Source organism: Aethalodelphis obliquidens, unplaced genomic scaffold (assembly GCF_003676395.1).
Source record: "Aethalodelphis obliquidens isolate GAN/ISIS:26980383/991018 unplaced genomic scaffold, ASM367639v1 scaffold54, whole genome shotgun sequence".
In the NCBI taxonomy this organism is placed as follows: Eukaryota; Metazoa; Chordata; class Mammalia; order Artiodactyla; family Delphinidae; genus Aethalodelphis; species Aethalodelphis obliquidens.
This window is the reverse complement of record NW_020837998.1, coordinates 14,099,484-14,117,868: the sequence shown is the minus strand read 5'-3', so window position 1 is coordinate 14,117,868 and position 18,385 is coordinate 14,099,484. Positions and strand designations below refer to the sequence as shown.

The 18,385-nt window shown below is 42.2% G+C and overlaps 1 protein-coding gene across 2 annotated transcripts in view; it reads left to right on the top strand.

Moving 5' to 3' along the window:
• BTK (Bruton tyrosine kinase) overlaps window positions 1-18,278 on the top strand; it is a 28,370-nt gene extending 10,092 nt beyond the window's left edge. For both annotated transcript variants that reach the window (XM_027086103.1, XM_027086102.1), the window contains exons 4-19: window positions 1,165-1,233; window positions 2,720-2,801; window positions 7,864-7,992; window positions 8,307-8,374; window positions 9,221-9,408; window positions 9,827-9,889; window positions 10,463-10,517; window positions 10,808-10,887; window positions 11,067-11,194; window positions 12,011-12,085; window positions 12,583-12,754; window positions 13,258-13,474; window positions 14,528-14,592; window positions 15,203-15,321; window positions 15,828-15,985; window positions 17,773-18,278. In XM_027086103.1, coding sequence (XP_026941904.1) covers window positions 1,165-1,233; window positions 2,720-2,801; window positions 7,864-7,992; window positions 8,307-8,374; window positions 9,221-9,408; window positions 9,827-9,889; window positions 10,463-10,517; window positions 10,808-10,887; window positions 11,067-11,194; window positions 12,011-12,085; window positions 12,583-12,754; window positions 13,258-13,474; window positions 14,528-14,592; window positions 15,203-15,321; window positions 15,828-15,985; window positions 17,773-17,844 — 1,740 coding nt within the window. In that variant the 3' untranslated portion in view covers window positions 17,845-18,278. The remainder of the gene's footprint in view (window positions 1-1,164; window positions 1,234-2,719; window positions 2,802-7,863; window positions 7,993-8,306; window positions 8,375-9,220; window positions 9,409-9,826; window positions 9,890-10,462; window positions 10,518-10,807; window positions 10,888-11,066; window positions 11,195-12,010; window positions 12,086-12,582; window positions 12,755-13,257; window positions 13,475-14,527; window positions 14,593-15,202; window positions 15,322-15,827; window positions 15,986-17,772) is intronic.
• The last annotated feature ends 107 nt before the right edge of the window (window positions 18,279-18,385 follow it).

Below are 18,385 nucleotides of genomic sequence, written 5' to 3'. Positions count from 1 at the left end.
TTCCCCATAACAATAGATACTCTTTAATAAAATGATTTTAATGACTGTATAGTATACCCTATCATGGATATATTGTAATTTCTTTAACCAATCTCCTATTACTAGACATTTGTTTCCAATTTATTTGATATCATAAATCATGTTGAAAGGAACATTCTTGCTTACATCTTTACGTACTTTTGTTATTCTTTTCTTTATAATAACTTCCTAGGAGTAATATTTTGTTCTTTTCTTTATGAAATCTGTATGCTTTGATTATTTTTATAGTTTTATTCTATTTAATTTTGTAGAAGTAGAATTTGAATATCATATACACCTACAAGCTCTGTATGACAGTATCTATTCCTCTACATTCTTTCCAACGCCAGATATTTTAAATATTTGTTAATTTGAAAGCCAAGAAAAATGATACTTCATTGCTGACTTATTTTGCAATTTTTTTGTTACTCATAAGGTTGGACAATTATATGGCTACAGCTCATTTATATTTTTCCATTTGTGAATTCCTGTTAATTTTTTGGCCGGTTTTTCTATTGAAATGTTTACCTTACTCCTAGTACTTTTGAAGAGATCTAGATATGTTAACTTTAACTATAATATATGTTGAAAATATTTTTCCAGTTTTTCATTTATCTTTGAATTTTGTTTATACTTGTCTTTTTTAACCATAGTGGGTTTTAAAGTCTATGTCATCAAATTAGCTCATCTTTCTCTTAATGGTTCTAACTTTTAGCATTATATTAGAAAGGCCTTGCCTCTCACAAAATTATGTAAATAGTTATGTTCTTTTCTGTTTCATTTTTTTATGTAAAGCTCTTGAATCCATCCAGAACTTACGTTGGTGTATGGTGTGAAATAGCTACCTTAACTACTCGCCCCCCACCTCTGACAATATTAGTGGTTAAATGTTTGTCCCAGCATCATTTATTGATTAACCTCCCTTTTCTCAATAGTTTGAGATACCTGAGATTTTTTTTGGAATGAGTATGTGCTGGATCCTATGGATATGTTTCCCTACTGGGATATAGGAAGCAATCACTAAGGATTAGCATTGTCCATGCAGGAGAGCCTTCTGGAACCACTGCAAAAGACTCCCAGTACCTAGGGAAATCCAGAAAAGAGCAATGCATCAACCAATAACTATGATTTCTTCTGTCACTGCAGAGAAGGGGAGAAGAGTGCAGTGAAATGGAGCAGATTTCAATTATTGAAAGGTTCCCTTACCCCTTCCAGGTAAGGTATTTTCTCTCACTAGCTCACAAAGGGACCTGTAATATAATCGTTAGGGATGGCATGGGCTGTGAGTGTTTGCTTTTCTGTTTTTCCAATCAAACATAGTTTCTTTTAGTCTCTACACCTCAAAGAGAATCCATAATGGCACTAATCCTATTATGGTGTGTCTTGTCTATGGCAATGGCATTGAGAAAGATGCTCTGTTTGTTAAGTGAGCATTTCACTTCCTTCTGGTTCTGCCTATCTGTCTAATGGTGGTCAGTCATGTGGGTTGAAAAGACAGAAGAGGGGAGGGAAGGAGTAGTATTAGGAAGTTCGGTGTAGGGAAGGCTTATTAGACTTACATATAAACTTAAATTCTATTCTAGTCTGGAATAACTGAAGAGCCACATAGACATCTGTTTGGTAGATGCAATGTAAGCCATAAAAGAGAGCAAGAGCTTCAGATTCAATCTCTGATTTGGTTTGCTTATGTCCTGAGAACTCTGAGGCCACATGTCATGAATATAGCAGCCTCTGCAACAGTGAAAGCCAGAAAAGGAAGTGGAAAGTCTCAGGGGAGGGGGCTTTCTGTCATGGATTTATGAGCACAGCAAGACTAACAAGCAAAAAGAAAAATGTAAAAGGATCTTATTCATGTCCCTGACTGTAACAAAGTTTACAAAACCTGTGAAGGAGGGGTGTTTTAGACACAGTTTTTACTACCACTGTCTTTCAATAAGTTGATGTTTGACTGGGCTAGTGAATACTGGTAAATAGTAGATAATTCAAAATTAATTTATATTTGACTTTAGAATCCACTGTGATGTCTCTCAAGTCTGTAAGGGTTGGAACCACATCTTATATGTTTTGTACATCTCAATAACACCTAGCACAATGCCTTGTACATTTGTGGTGTTCAAAAGATACTGACTGATTTGATGGCAATGCTTAATATATATTTCACTCTTTTGAAGTAGGTATGTAGTTCCAAACTTGGTTTATTTGGGCTAATATTGGCAAGGGGAGGCGACTAGGCAGTGGGGGGAAAATCATCCAAGAGTTAAAAATTTGCTCCATATTGATGAAGTGTATAATCCACATGTACTAATCAAGATTTGTTACATAAATCATTACTTCAATTATATTCTATACAAACTCAAGGTTTAATAAGATCATAAAATATCCTTCATTGGATAAACAAAAATCTTGACTCCACCAAGGGCTGAAGATTATGAACTAAGTTTACACACAAATTGAAATACAAGTCAAGAGGACACAGGAGTATTCACAAAGCAAAGAGTTTCTAAGTCCTACATCCCTGGATATGAATTGTTCAGGAATTCTTCAGATGGTTCACATAACCCCAGCTCCACTGCTCACTGAAGACCCTGCCTTGTTTTTGTTTTCCAGTATCATTATACAAATTTGTAGCTTAAGATTAGTTCCTTCAAGGTCTTTTTATTTTCTGACTCCTAACTGCTGAAGTCTGTGTCCATTGCCCCAGGTTGTATATGATGAAGGGCCTCTCTATGTCTTCTCCCCAACTGAAGAACTGAGGAAGCGTTGGATTCACCAGCTCAAAAATGGTGAGAATTATTTGGAAAATAAACTAGTTTCCAAAGAAAGAAGGAAAAGAAGGAAGGAGGAAGGAAAGAGAAAAGTTGGGAGAGAGGGAGAAAAAGAGAAAGGAGAGAGAAAGAAAAGAGAAAGAAAGAAAGAGAAAGAAAAAGGAAAGAAAGGGAAGAAAGAAGTAAAGAAAAAGGGAAAGGGAGGGAAGGAGAGAAGAAGAAAGGGAGAGAGGAAAACAGAACGGATGGAAGAAGGGAGGTGAAAGAAAGAAGAAAGAGAGGGAGAAGGGAAGGAGGGAGAGAGAGAAGGGAGGAGAGAGAGAGAATGGGGGGAGAAATATTGCATTTTCTTCAATATTAATGATACAATTGAGTTCAATATTCCATCATATGAATAAAAGATCACATGCTAGACTAAGAGTTTCAACTCAGTTCTACCACTGTCTCTCTAATGCAATTTTGTAATTGTAGGCCCTTCCATTTCCCTATTTATAAAAGAGGTCCCATTCTTTACACCAATTACAAGGGGGGTATGGTGTGGCATTCAATGGTTATTTCAATATTTTGAATCCTAGGTATGAAATATGTAGTTCCAAAAAAATTAAATACATGATTATGAGAGTGCTTGGGGTCAGAGTAAAGAACCTGGTTCCAAGTCCTCTTCTACCACTAATAAGCTGGGTGACCTCTGGCAAGTAGGCCAACAAGCTTCTTTGAGGCTCAGGTTTTTCTTCTGAAAGAGGAATAATAATGGTGCCTACAGTACCTACCTCCAGGGTTGTCCTAAGGATCAAATGAGGTAAGGTATGTGAAAGCACATGGAAAACTGTAAAGCACTGTACATCTTTTCATTGTGGATATTTTCCAAGGAACTATTTCATGTTCCTTGCTTTGTGAGGACCTCAACTTGAATATAGTTCAGTATTTCACACAGACCATACAGTGTGCTCAGATAAACTTGACTGTAAATGCTTACAGCACAGGATGCATGCGCACATATTTGTGTGTATATATAGCCACATGTCAAGTGACTGAGAGATTAACTGGTTGAGTTGACATCAGGAAAGGCTGCCTAGAGAAACAGGAAGGATGGCAGACTGATAATGGCATGGTTGGGTTATTGCGTGACAGCCCTTTGTCTTAATAAACATTTAGACTCTGATATGCAGTGGCTGACTACACCAGCTTTGTTCACTCCCTTGAATGTAAGTCTGGCTAACATAAAAATCATCAAATCTTTCAAGCTGAAAGAGGAGAGGAGAAAGAAAGAGAAGTGTCATTTACTTAGTTCTTTCTATGTGCCAGACACCAAGCTAGACACCTTGTATTTATTATCTCATTTAATTCTTACAGCAACCTTGGGCTAAAAACAGCAACTAACACTTAATGAGCACTAACTCTGTACCAGGCTCTGTGCCAAGTGCTTCAAACGGACTAGCACATTTAATCCTCACAATAAGCTTATTAAGGATGCATTATTCCCCTATTTACAGATGAGGGAACTGAAGCTCAAAGAGGTTTAGTAAGTTGCTCAAGGGCACATAGCTAGTGAGTGGTGGAGCCTGGGTTCTTACTACACCCCTAGGTCTGTTTGACCCCAAAGCCTAAACTCATTGCATATTTTTGTGCTGCTTGGTTCTCAAGCCCAGAAACTGCACCTGTAGTTGTCTGCAAGATATTTTAGAGTAAGGCCATGTGAAGATTACAAATAGGTGATCTCTTGCACCACACAGTTCAGTTCTTGACATGTTTTGAAGTAAGAGGTTGGCTTTAGCCCTGGGGGTACAAAATGAGCAAACACTTCAGTAATGCTTATTATGATCCAGGATCTTCTCTAAATTCTTTACATATATTAGCTCATTTCTTCTTCATATCAACCATATGAGGCAGTTATTTTCACCATCCCCATTTTAGAGATGAGAAAACAGAGGTATAGAGAGGTTAAATAACTGGCCCAAAGGCACTCATTTAGTAAGTGGCAGGGTCAGGCTTTGAACTCAGGCTCTAGAGTCTGTGCTCTAAATCAAGATGCTACCTCCAAGGCCGAGAAATATACACAGAGCTCTAGAGGGCATATATATTTGTACTTCTTTGGTTCTCTCCACTGTGCCTCATAAATTGCCCTGCACACAGAAAGGGACCAACAAATAGGTGTGTTAATTGATTTTTCTGCAAGAGTAAACAACTACCACCAACTTGGGATCCACACTGATGGACAGCTAGGATTTAGTTTGGAAATAGGGGAAGGTGGGACATACTAGCTGAGGGAGAAACCAGTTGTAGGTTAGCCCAACAAATATTTATTGAGTGCCCACTCTAGTGATAAGTTATCCCACTCTGAGGTAAAATGCACCAATTGGAAATCACTAACATGGAAAGGGGACCTTATGGTATACTGGCTACCTCTGTAGTGGTATTGGCTGTGAAGAGGCATGAGGGAGCCTTCTGAGGTGCTGGATCTGAGTGGTGGTTAAATGGTTGTACACAAATGTGGTTAGCTGGATATCTTAGATTGTACATTTTATTACATGTAAGTTATACTTCAATTTAAAAAGTAGGGCCTCAGGTACCTCATATTGAGCTGCCATCTTTTTGCAGTGGTACTTTCCATGCAAAGTTTATATTCCTGAGGACTTAGCCCTGGGCTCTCTCCTTCCACTTCCTTGAACATGGCAGTGGGCACTTTAATGTTACAGCAGCACAGATATTTGTCTACATTCACTCTAGACTCTTCATTTGGTCAAGCTCAACAAAGCCTATCCTAACTGCAGCTTCAAAAATAAGCAAATGACCTGACCTCGCCCAAATGAATGAAAGAGTGGCATTGGTGAAACTCCAATGACATATGTGAAGAGTAATCATTCATTCATTCCCCAAACAGAATTTTAGCCATTATCCTGAATAAAATGAATATGAGAGATCAACCCATCAAGTACTTGGAATGTGCATCAAACATTAGTGCTTCCCAGATAGGGCTGGCCCCATGCATTGGTGAAGTAAGCAGTTTTCTCCTAGTCCTCCCACTAGGACGCTGTCATAGTCAGCTTGGGCTACCATAACAAAACATCATAGACCAGGTGACTTAAACAACAAACATTTATTTCTCACAGTTCTGGAAGCTGGGGAGTCCAAGATCAAGGTGTTGGCCAATTTAGTTCCTGGTGAGAACACTCTACCTGGCTTGCAGACCGGTCACTTTCTCACTGTGTTCTCACATGGCAGAGAGAAAGAATTTCTCTCCAGTCTCTTCTTCTAAGGGCACTAATCCCATCATGAGGGCTCCACTCTCATGACCTAATTACCTCCCTAAGGCCCCACTTCCTAATATCATCGCACTGCGGGGGCTTCATTATATGAATTTTGGGGGACACAAACATTCAGTTTGTAACAGACACTCTGATTTTGCAATTCTCTCCTAAGTAGCTGGAAATACCAGCGCTGTGTTAACCAACAAAAGAAGGGGTGCCATCTTCGAGGGACCTCTTAATTATTTGGGAATGTAGGGTGGGTTCATAATGAGTGTGCTGGAGGTAGGGGGGCAGGAAGCCCTATAGCCTCTCATTAGCATAGCTTAATTTATCAGAGCAGCTAGTTGTTGATTAAGAATTTTTTAAATGTCTACTGGTGCCCAAGCCTGCACCCAAGAATCTTCAAATCCCTGGGTGATGGTAGTGGCATTGGGGGGGGGGGAAGGGCAGAGGGTGGGAGCAATGAGTTCTGGCTGGAGGAGTACCTGGCACATTGTTCAGAATTGCCAGTGCCTGGTAATAATAAAAGTCAGACAGACTTTTGCTTGGTTTTTATTATTTTAAAGTTCTCTACAGACGACGTAGCCACCTATAGCCTGCACCCCATCTGAACAGCTCCCACCGCCCTGCATTTGGCGCAATGGTGAAGGGGTATGCTGAAAAAGTGAGGGGTGAGGGTGAGCAGGATAGACTGGTTAGAAGCCTTCAAATCCATGTTTAGAAAAGCATCAAGATAGCACTTTAAAAAAAGATGGCACTTTTTGTTCATTTGCCTATAAAATGCATCTGGCCACCAGTAGCTTCTAGGCCTCCCCCAAGGTCTTAAGTGAGTGGAGTGTGACTAGCAAGCTCTTAAGGACTTAAGTTGGTCTCTACAGAGGAAGGTTTTATTTTGTTTTTGTTCTTATCTTTTAAAAAAAGTTATGCAGAGCTTCTTTTTAGCATCAAATGCTGAAATGTGTATGTCCTCAAATATGCATATTCTTAGACCAGCCTAGGTCTTTGCCCCAGTGCTAGCTATTGTCAATTATTTCATTTGTCTTTGCTTTTCTGTTAACTGGCAACATGATCCCAGGATGACTTGTCTAATTGACTTCCGGTTAAGATTCTTGCAATGCCACAGTATTAAAAACTGTAAAACTAATTCCTCTTATCTGCAAATCTCTCATCCTGAGAGATCTTTTGGGCCTCACAACCCTGTGAGGGAAATGGAACTGCTGTGTTTGTCTCCCACAATGAGCTCAACCTACCTCAGTGGCCCTAGGAAGACTGAACTGTTTATTCTAGAGGCAGAATCACCTTCATTTGATCCTGAGCTCTGCTCTGTTAACTGTTCTGTGAACACAGAAAGCGTGAGGCAGAAGTTCTCACAAAGACAAATATCTCTAAAAGATCACTCCAGGAGCTGGGACATTGGTATATTGAGAGCCAGAGTGAAAGTCTGGCTTGTCACGTTGTTTCCCTTATCTGGAAAAGACCACCATAGTCAACACCTGCCTTACAGGAAGATTGTAATGGCTACTGGAAAAACATAGATAACGTATTTTTGTTCTGGGGCTCTGGAGAATCAGATATTCTTATCACTTTGGTCACCGGTTGGGAGATAGTCATCATAACAGACCACTGAAGAGAACTGCACAGGAACTCTCTGGGGCCAAGCATGTGAGCCAACTGGTCCTGTGTCTGCTTCCCTTCAGGGTGGCTGAGGAAGGGGCAGTTGTTTGAAGCTCACTACTAAACTCAAGGAGGAAAACATGCCTATGGTGGCTTCTCCCACATGTCAGATGTGACCTCTTTCTCTCTCTCTCTCTCTCTCTTCTCTCCTGTTACAGTAATCCGGTACAACAGTGATCTGGTACAGAAATACCACCCTTGCTTCTGGATCGATGGGCAGTATCTCTGCTGCTCTCAGACAGCCAAAAATGCTATGGGCTGCCAAATTTTGGAGAACAGGAATGGAAGTAAGAGATCTGATCAATATAATTTCTCCCTCCTTTGACTATCCATCACTTTCTCAGGGCTCTATCAAACCCAGGTTTGTACATTTTGGCCAGTGCACAAAGGAGGGTGGGAGAGGAGATTAGTGGGGGCCAAAATTCAGCTGGTGCTCTGCTCTTCCAGCTGGGTGACCTAGCATTGGGCTGTATCATTCCGGACTTTTCCTAACTTACGTAACGTCAATGAGTACAAGAGTAAATTTCCTGACCAAACCTGTCCTTGGGCCCTTTCTGAAGATGCACTCTGTATCCATCGTCACTGGTTTCTCACTTTGCAGGCTTAAAACCTGGGAGTTCGCACAGAAAGACAAAAAAGCCTCTTCCTCCCACGCCTGAGGAGGACCAGGTATACAGGGAAATTGGGTGCTGCTACTGTTTAAATTGAAACTTACAATCACACCCTGAAAACAGACCAAAGTCTTAGAATTCTCCCTGGGATTTGGCAGTGTAAATTGGTATTCTTGCTGAGACAGGGGCTTTGTGCTTCTAATTAGGACTTCCTCTTCAGTGGAGAGATAGAGGGCTAGTAGGAAGCTCTTGGCAACCATTTAATCAAATCACCTGTTGAAAACAAAACAAAGCCTGATTTTTTTAAATGAAAAATATTTTCAAACATAAAGCTGAAAATTTTTAACAGTGAATATCCATATACCCAACATCTTGATTTTATCACTATTATATTACTTTAAAACTTGATTTTGGGGGTTATTTTTTGAGGTCTAGAAAGCCCTTTCTCATATATTGTAAGTAAGCAAGGCAGGAATTATTATACTCATTTTACAAACTAAGAAAAGAAGATTCAGAGCCACTTAGTAGGTCCATGTACTAGTTTAGTGCCAAGAAGCTTTCCCGATTATGGCTGTACATGGTTTTTGTCCAGAAAGTTTAAAAATACTGATGCCTGGGTCCAGCCCTCAGAGGTTTTGACATAATTGGTCTTTGAAACTGCTTAGGTGTCAGGATTGTTAACCACCTGCTAGATGGTTCTGATGTACATTCCAGGCTGAGAGCCCCTGCATGGGTGCTTAAAACTGGTTGTTGAATGAATGCTGAATAAACCTTTTATTTTGCCTGATTTGGGTTAGAACAGTGTCTCCAGTAAGCCAGAGAGTTGGGGAAGAACAGGAGAGTGCTTCATATCTAGCCAACATCTAGCCAACCCCACCCCTACTTTTTCCTCTTAACAACACAGATCTTAAAAAAGCCACTGCCCCCTGAGCCAACAGCAGCACCTGTCTCCACAAGTGAGCTGAAAAAAGTTGTAGCCCTTTATGACTACATGCCAATGAATGCAAATGATCTACAGCTGCGGAAGGGTGACGAGTATTTTATCCTGGAGGAGAGCAACTTACCCTGGTGGCGAGCCCAGGATAAAAATGGGTGAGTCCACGCCTGCCCTTCCTGAGCCTTGTGCCCACCTACTCTATACACATGTAAAATCCTGCGGCATAATTCCCCTACTCAGTATCCTGATCAGAAATTGTTCTTCCCACACCAAAAGGAATATGCTCTCCCTCCAAGTACTTCTCAGAGGGCAGCTCTACACGTGGCTACCTCTCTGAGCCTGTAGAGTCTGGCCCACATGTTGTCGAGCACATGTAATCAATGCCACATGTGCAGAAGCTACACACTTCACTGGCCTAGCCATGCATTGGCAACATGATTCTCTCTGAAGGAAGGGCATTTTATATACCTTCATTCAAGATTGGTTCTGAGCCCAAGGATACAGGGCATCCAAATCTTTCTCTCACCCAGGATGGGAAGTGCTGGATGATCTATCACGTTGTCTCCTCTACAGGCAGGAAGGCTACATCCCTAGTAACTATGTAACCGAGGCAGAGGACTCCATAGAAATGTATGAGTGAGTATGCTTATGTTCCTAGCGCACAATCTTCCCAGAGGAACTAAATATAGTATAAACTTTTTTATAGTTTCAACAAAATTTTGATTTCAAGATACCTATTAAAATCAGTGTCAACTGGGTCAAATGATGCCACTCAAGTTAGTGCCTCTGTCTTACCCTCATCCCAAACACCCTGTTGATGAAAGCTGGAGAGGTCACCACACCCCCTCCTCCCCCCAAATCCAGAAGAACCACACTAAGACAACCTGACAGGAAACATTTGAAAGGTGAAAATGGCAAACTTCTGTGGATGTGCTTTCTCCCTAATCATGGAAGTGGGTTGTCCTTGAAGGCCCTGTCCCTGATCCCTCCCCTGCAACCTTCTGCCACCTGCCTTTGCCCTCTACTCTCCATTTCCATGATTCTTCAGTGCCAAGCACGTTTTGGGAAAGGGATGTAGTATGCTACGCACATGATAAGACACTCAGTAAATAGAGGTTGAGTGAATTGACTGACTCACTGGCATGGATGAGCCACAGATAGCCACTTACACCATGGCCTAGGAGCCACACAAGCACTCTCTCTTTACAGGTGGTATTCCAAACACATGACTCGGAGTCAAGCTGAGCAACTGCTAAAGCAAGAGGTAAGTATGTGACCACAAGCAAATAGCATTCTCCTTGCACAGCAAACAAGGATCCTGAATTGCAGGCTTGCTGCTGTCCGCCATCTCCAGGCAAAGCAGTGTCAACGCTGTCATTTTATGGGGTCCCAATTATACTTTTCACTGTCAAAAGCAATGAGGCTGCAGCTCAAACATGGAACTTGGCAGTGAAATCAAGGCTTCTATAATATTTTCTCTCGGGTTTGGGCAGGTGGGATGCAGGTGTGAGCACCACTTCCTCCTGACGGTCAGCTTCTTTTTCATCGTTTCAGGGGAAAGAAGGAGGCTTCATTGTTAGAGACTCCAGCAAAGCTGGAAAATATACAGTGTCTGTGTTTGCCAAATCTACAGGGTAAGTGTTACTGTTTCAAGGCCCTGGGGACAAAGGACAGGGGTGCCCAACCAACAGTTCCTTAATGAAGTGCTCCTCTCACATCCTCTGTCACTTAAACTCAAAACTCATCTCACTTCACTTCTTGGGCCCTTTGGACCCTTGTTCCCAAGTTGCTGACTCAGCATCCACTTCTTCAGGGAACCTCAAGGGGTGATACGCCATTATGTTGTGTGTTCCACACCTCAGAGCCAGTATTACCTGGCTGAGAAGCACCTTTTCAGCACCATCCCTGAGCTCATTAACTACCATCAGCATAACTCTGCAGGTAAGTACCAGGGGAACCAGAGAAGAAGGGTGTGACAAGTACCAGGAGAAGCAATTTAGGACAAGGTGGTTAGGGGAAGAATAAGCCTCACAGGGTAATGGGAATTAGCTGTGAAAATAAACCCCTGTGATGCTGGGTCGAGGTCAAGTGAAGAGGTGGTCAAAGGCAGAACTTATGCCCAGTAGGGACTGACTCCTTATTTGGTGATTGATGCTCAGTGCTAAGCAAAGACATAAAGGAGACTGGTAATTAATCAATCAGCAATATTCATTGTGTTCCTGGTGTGTACTCAGAAATTTTCTTGTTACTAGAGAACACATGAAAACTATTAGTTGAAGTCCCTGCCCTCAAAGGACATACAGGCTCAAAAACATCAGAAGAGTTTCTAAGCAGTGTAGACATTCTAAAAACTGGGAGATTGGTGAGAGCACGAATACATGGGAAAAACTTCATCAAGAAGGCTTGCTGCTGTCTACCATGTCCAGGCAAGGCAGTATCAAGGCTGTCATTTTATGTGGTCCCAATTACACTTTTCAGTATCAAAAGCAGAAGTAGGATGTGAGTTAAGGCTAGGCTGGGAGGTGGGGATATATTTAGCTGGGTTGTATATTTCAGTTAGCATTCTCTCTTTCTTGTCCCTGAAAAACATCTGTAAGAGGAGAAACTTCCAGAAAAATTCGGGTTGATGGAGATCTTCTGGGATTCAAAATGTACTAGAAAGATGAACACTGGAAGCGTGAGGCTTTAAGTGAGGGTGTGTGAGGCATCTCACCCCCTGCTCCGCACCAGCAGCATGACTCTCTTTGTATGTTTCAGGACTCATATCTAGGCTCAAATATCCAGTGTCTCAACAAAACAAGAATGCACCTTCCACTGCAGGCCTTGGCTATGGTAACTCATTATTTCTCTAGGGTAGGGTGGACCGGCCAGTTGGAAGGACTACGTCTGGCAGACGCAACCAGACCTTGCCTCTCAATCATCCTTGCAGCACACTGTTCTATCCCAGCTGCTGCGAGGAAGGTTAAGAAGGAGCCAGACCAAAGTTATCTAATGATTTTCCTCCCTCTGGTGGCTCCTACTGGGACTGCAAGAACACAGATTCATAAAGGGATTTATTTTTTAATTGTGGGAAAAAAATCATAAAGGGATTTTAAGAGGATGTCTAGTTTATCTTCTTGTTTTATGCCTGACTTGTACTTAAATTCCCAGACTCCTCCAATCAGTAATCCCCTGTCCCTGAGATTTACCTGAGGAAAGATGGATTAGTACCCCTGAGAATTTCCCTTTTACTGCTTGTCTATTTCTACCCCCAGTAGGGATTCTTATCTATTGTAGAAATTATACATACATGACTCCCAAATAATCACATCAAGGCTTTGTTGTTATAGGATCATGGGAAATTGATCCAAAGGACCTGACCTTCTTGAAGGAGCTGGGGACTGGACAATTTGGAGTAGTGAAGTATGGGAAATGGAGGGGCCAGTATGACGTGGCCGTCAAGATGATCAAAGAAGGCTCCATGTCTGAGGATGAGTTCATTGAAGAAGCCAAAGTCATGATGTGAGTTACAGTCCAAACTCAACTCTCCATCCAGTCTAGGAATTACCAGGATGGTTCCCACTGGGTTTTAAGGTGATTTATAGTAAGAGAGATTTGGGACCATGGCCTGAGGTCAAACTTTGATTGGTGGGAGTAACTGCTAAGGTAGTCATTTCTCTTAGATATTGGTGGAGAGTAGTATTGATCATAGGCGTGTACCATCTCAGTAGCATTTGGGGGTAAATGTAGAAAATGAGACTTTCAAAAGGAAGACATTCTGATGTAGCCTTAGTGTTCATTCAGCCCTGGGCTTGTTTCCTGTTCTATTGATGGACTCCAAATCCTGGCTCACCCTCATATATTAGGCACTTCTGGAGTTTAGGGTAGGAAGGAGGAGCATCAACTTGTTATTTTGGTCCCTAATCTGACACTCTACTCCCAGGCCAACTCCTTTCCTCCTCAGCTCCTTTCTGAATAGTATTCAGAGCCAGAAAGGGAGGACTGGTTCATTGCCTTTCCTGTAGGAATCTGTCCCATGAGAAACTGGTGCAGTTGTACGGCGTCTGCACTAAACAGCGCCCCATCTTCATCATCACTGAGTACATGGCCAATGGCTGCCTCCTGAACTACCTGAGGGAGATGCGCCACCGCTTCCAGACTCAGCAGCTGCTGGAGATGTGCAAGGATGTCTGTGAAGCCATGGAATACCTGGAGTCAAAGCAGTTCCTCCACCGAGACCTGGTAGGACCTCAGAAGGATTGGCCTGGGTCCGAGGGCTGAGGGGGTGGAAGTAGCAAAGGAAGACCTATCACACATGGCTGAAGAGGGTGGCTGGAGCCATCATTTCAGTTTTATCTAGAAAACACTATAAGTTTGGTGAGCCTCTTCCCCAGTGGTCAGCCAGTCAAAGATCTCTGGCCTCAACACCACAGGTTCTGCCATGGTGGGAGCTAGAGCACTCACTCCCAGCCCCCTACCATGACAAGGAAATGGTGGGGTCCTTCAGGGGCAGAAGGGCAGCCCTGCTTCCTGATGGGACTGCTCTTAGCACAGAAGCATCATTTTGGTTATATCAGAGTCACAAACTGGGGGTCTGTTGGTACATTTGTTTTTTTTTAATGTTATATATTAGTCAGCAAACACTTAAAAACATTTCACATTAAATAACTGAATTTCCAGCTTCTCTTGAAAATCTAGACCGTCTTGTAACACCAGGCCCACATTCTCATAGGCCATGCTAACAGTTGGCTGGAGCTGACACCTATGAAAATGTGGGCCTGGTGTTACAATATGGTCTAACTGATTACAGGAAAGTGGCTGGCCTCCTTTAGACCAGACACTTTCCTAACACCTCCACCCACCCACTTCACTCTGTCACTTCACCTGCCTGGCCTCTGGAGGCATCCGAGTTTGGGCCCCTGTTTATTTCAGCCAGGCCAAGGCTCAAATCACCTTAGTCCCACTGGTAGAAAAGCAGAAAACAAAACACACTTGCCTTCTGTTCTCCCTTAACTCTCAGCATTTCAATGCAGGAAGGGTTGTCGTGGAATTGCCAATGTGAGTGAAATCATTCTGCAAGTCCTCAGTGCTTTACTTATGACTACGGGGGTTGCTCTATATGTGGTGGAAGTGCATCAAAATTTCTCAGTGGCATCAACTGACTCCTGTTAGGTGGGAAGGTGTCTCTATGTGAAGATGAGGCTTCCCTGGCTTCACTCCCTTGGTGGGCAGAAGTTTTGTGCCTTTAACCTCTGTGCCAGGGACAGAGTCTCACTGGTATGTGTTGCACTGCAGGCGGCCCGAAACTGTTTGGTAAACGATCAAGGAGTTGTTAAAGTATCTGACTTCGGCCTGTCCAGGTGAGTGTGCCTTTTTCATTTTTCCCTCTAAAAGTAAAAATGGCATGGTACAAACATGAGGTGACACTGTAATTTTTAATCCTCTCCCTTTTCCCCCTAATTCTAGTCTTTTCCACCATCTTTCTATACCTTTTCTTTCTCTGAATGGTTTAAGTCACTTTCCACCTCTTGTTTTATTGTTATATCCCTCTCTTCTCCTTTCTCCTTTGCTCTTTTTTTAAAAGCTAATTTCTCCAATACTTTATGTTGATCTGTTAATCCTGTTGACTTTACTCCGTGTCTCATTCTTTCCTAATCAGTCTAATTCCCACTGACAACTGCAGAATAGAAGGAAGGGAAGGATGAGAAAAGAGAAAGGAAAGAAGGCTAGAGAAGAGGAAGGGAGTACCTATTAGATCTTATTTCACTTCATCCTTGCTGTAACCATATTGTCAACCAGGAAAGCTAAATCAGATATGAAAACAGGAATCTGTTAGAAATAACATTTGTAAAAGACACTGGTTGGCCTGTAGGCGTATATTTGTGCAACTCTTGTGGCTGTGCCAAGAAAATTTAAGCAAATATCAAGCTCTCCAAAGTCTAACAGTAACAAGTCCTGAATCCTTTGCAGGTATGTTCTGGATGATGAATACACAAGCTCAGTAGGCTCCAAATTTCCAGTCCGGTGGTCTCCACCAGAAGTTCTTATGTATAGCAAGTTCAGCAGCAAATCTGACATTTGGGCTTTTGGTGAGTGGATAAGATCACATGGATTATACAGCTCAAAGGAAAAGGAATGCAATGGAGGAAATTCACACTCTGTAACCTGCACAGAGAGACTGTTATTTGTTCTTGTTTTCATTCATCTAATTCTTAGGGAGTCAGGCACCACAGAGGTTTCTGGGGATTAAAAACAGTAAACTAGACATGATCCCTGCCTTCTTAGAACTTAGAATATATTGAGGGAAACAAACAATTCATTCAGTATGCCACAGCTTCTGAATACTGATTATGTACCAGGGACTCTGCCAGACCCTATAACTATAAAGACAAATAAGATGCTGTCTCTCTCGTAAAGGACTAATAGTCAAGGGCAACCCTGATAACCCTCCAGTGTACTCAGTACTATAGCAGAAGTTTGAACAAAATGAAAAAAAGCACAGAGGGGGGAACAAGATTGTAATGTTTGAGGTTGATTTAGGAAGACTAGGATCCCTACTACCCAGAAACAACACATTTTTTTTTTCATTTTCTAGGGGTGCTGATGTGGGAAATTTACTCTCTGGGGAAGATGCCATATGAAAGATTTACTAACAGTGAAACAGCTGAACACATTGCCCAAGGCCTACGTCTCTACCGGCCTCATCTTGCTTCCGAGAGGGTATATACCATAATGTACAGCTGCTGGCATGAGGTAAGTGTTTTATTGGGACCTCAAATTATTTCCTTGAACCTACTTTCCCATTTAGCTGGCCAAGCACCCCAGCCCCACTCTCCTGGGCCACATAGCAGCTGGGCACAGACAGACAGCTGTGCACATTCTTGGATCCTGGCCTACATCCCAATCATTTCACGGCCAGAAGGTTTTCCAGGCCCATTCCAATTCTCACTAGAGTATCATTAGCAGACCCCAATACCAACTTGGCTTTAGGGAGAGGGGTGTTGTGGGGCCATGTCACCTAGCATAAGCAGGCAGCCAAAGGCACTCAGACAAGTGTATGGACATTAAAAAAGAAAAGTCATTAAAATCTGTGTTCATTCCTTTGGGAGTCATTTCTTCTACTTTACTAACTGCACACCTTTTCTGGCTGTGGTCCTAAATGAGATTTTTTTTTAAAACCCTAAGGCCTGAAAGGAAACTAAAATGGGTAGTGCTCATGTTTTTTTTTTTAAATACAGTGCATTACGGGATATGTGGGTAGATGTGGTATTTTGAAAATAAACAGCCTGTCCCACTATTAAAATGCTTTGCTGCTCTCACCTTGGGTTCTTCCAGGGGTGCCTTCTCCACTTTCAGTAGATCCTTGGCAACCTTAATTTGGCAACCTAAATGTCTAGTAGGAAATAAGTGCTCAGCTCTTAGTTCTGCCCCACTAGAAACAGGGAAAGACAGACAGTGTCCAACAAGCATATATGTGAACCTGGAGCCATCTCTGCGGGGTGAAAAGTGGGCATTTGGATCAGAACATGGCTCCTTTCCCTTAACAAATCACTGAGGTCACAAAGAAAGTTTGGAGAAAGGGAAAACCCCTAGGAGCCATTTCCCTTCTCTCTCCCATGCCAAGCAGGATTAAGGGTGATTGACTATGCTCCCTCCCAACTAGGACATCCTCACTCTGCTAGTTAAGTATTTCAGACAGGCACTTTCTCCACAGCCTGTTTAAAGCAGTAGTCATGAAACTGGATTCACATCAGAATCCCTGGGAAATTCTTAAAACTGCAGATGACTGGGCCTTATTTCCAGAGATTCTGATTAGGTATGTCTAGAGTGGGACTTGGGTATGTCTTTTTAAACTTCCCAGGAAATTCTGATACTCAGCTAGGTTTGAGAATTCAAAGGAACAAGAAATTGATGACTTTTTGGTTCTGATGGATTGAGACCTTTCTTGCATGAATATGCCCTGAGTCACTAAATACCTCAGGGGCTTATGGACCAATGGCTATCACAGAGGGCCTTAGTCTGGAGGCCAGATGGTGGTAATAAGAGGTCCCAGGTGCTTAGGATCCCTACCCAGTGATGCAGCCCATGGTCTTGAAATGTTAATTCCTTTGTTAACTTTGGCTACAGGATGGTAGAAACAAGTGTTTGAAACCAAACTAAAAATTATCACAGCTTATAGGATTTCAGCTCTGTCAACCACTTAAACTTCTTTGGTTGCCACTTGAGGTTCCAAAATAAGAATGCATTGGTGCACAATTATGTAATGAATTTTGCCCTTAGTTTTAATCAGTGTTTGTCAGTGGAATTTTCATTGTCCTCACCACATTAACCACCCGAATTACTAAAGATTTAAAGTGCACAAGGACTTTATGGAGCACTTCTATTTCTCCCCCCACCCCTTTTTTTCTTTTGGTAATCCACAGGGTATGCTACTGGGCATATAGCATAAACTTCATAAACATTTGCTGTTTACTCACTGTGCTTCCCTTGAATTTTGGACTCTAGTCCACTGTAACACTCTATTTTTTCTTTGGTTTTAGAAAGCAGATGAACGTCCCACCTTCAAAATTCTTCTGAGCAACATTCTAGATGTCATGGATGAAGAATCCTGAGCTCACCAATAAGCTTCTTGGTCCTACTCCTCTACTCCACAAGCCCCAATTTCACTTTCTTTGAGGAAATCCCAGGCTTACAGGCCCTGGAGCCTTTGTGCTCTTGCTGAATACACAAAGGCCCCTCTCCACATCTAGGAATGCCTTTCTATCTCTTCCCTTGGATAGTACCTTCTGAGCAAAGGCCAAGGAATTATTGTGCCTGGTATTTTCCCCCAGAGAGGAAATTTCCCAAGAGTATTAAAACAGACTGAATTTGGGATGGAAACATTTTTGGGGAGGGAGGGAATGTAAATAGCCTCACAATGGGTCCAACTGCTCTTTGGGTAGGCAATAGAGCTTGCGGGGAGGGAGGTAGAATTTGGCAGGAATAAAATGGTGTCATAAAAATGGGATGGGAGGGTGTTTTGATAAAATAAAATTACTGGAAAGCATGAAAGTTTCTTGCTATTTCGATTAATCATGCAGCCTCTCTGAAGCGCCCTATAAAACTGCTGTGTGGCACTCGTCTGTCATATTCCTACTTGGAGAACTCCACAGG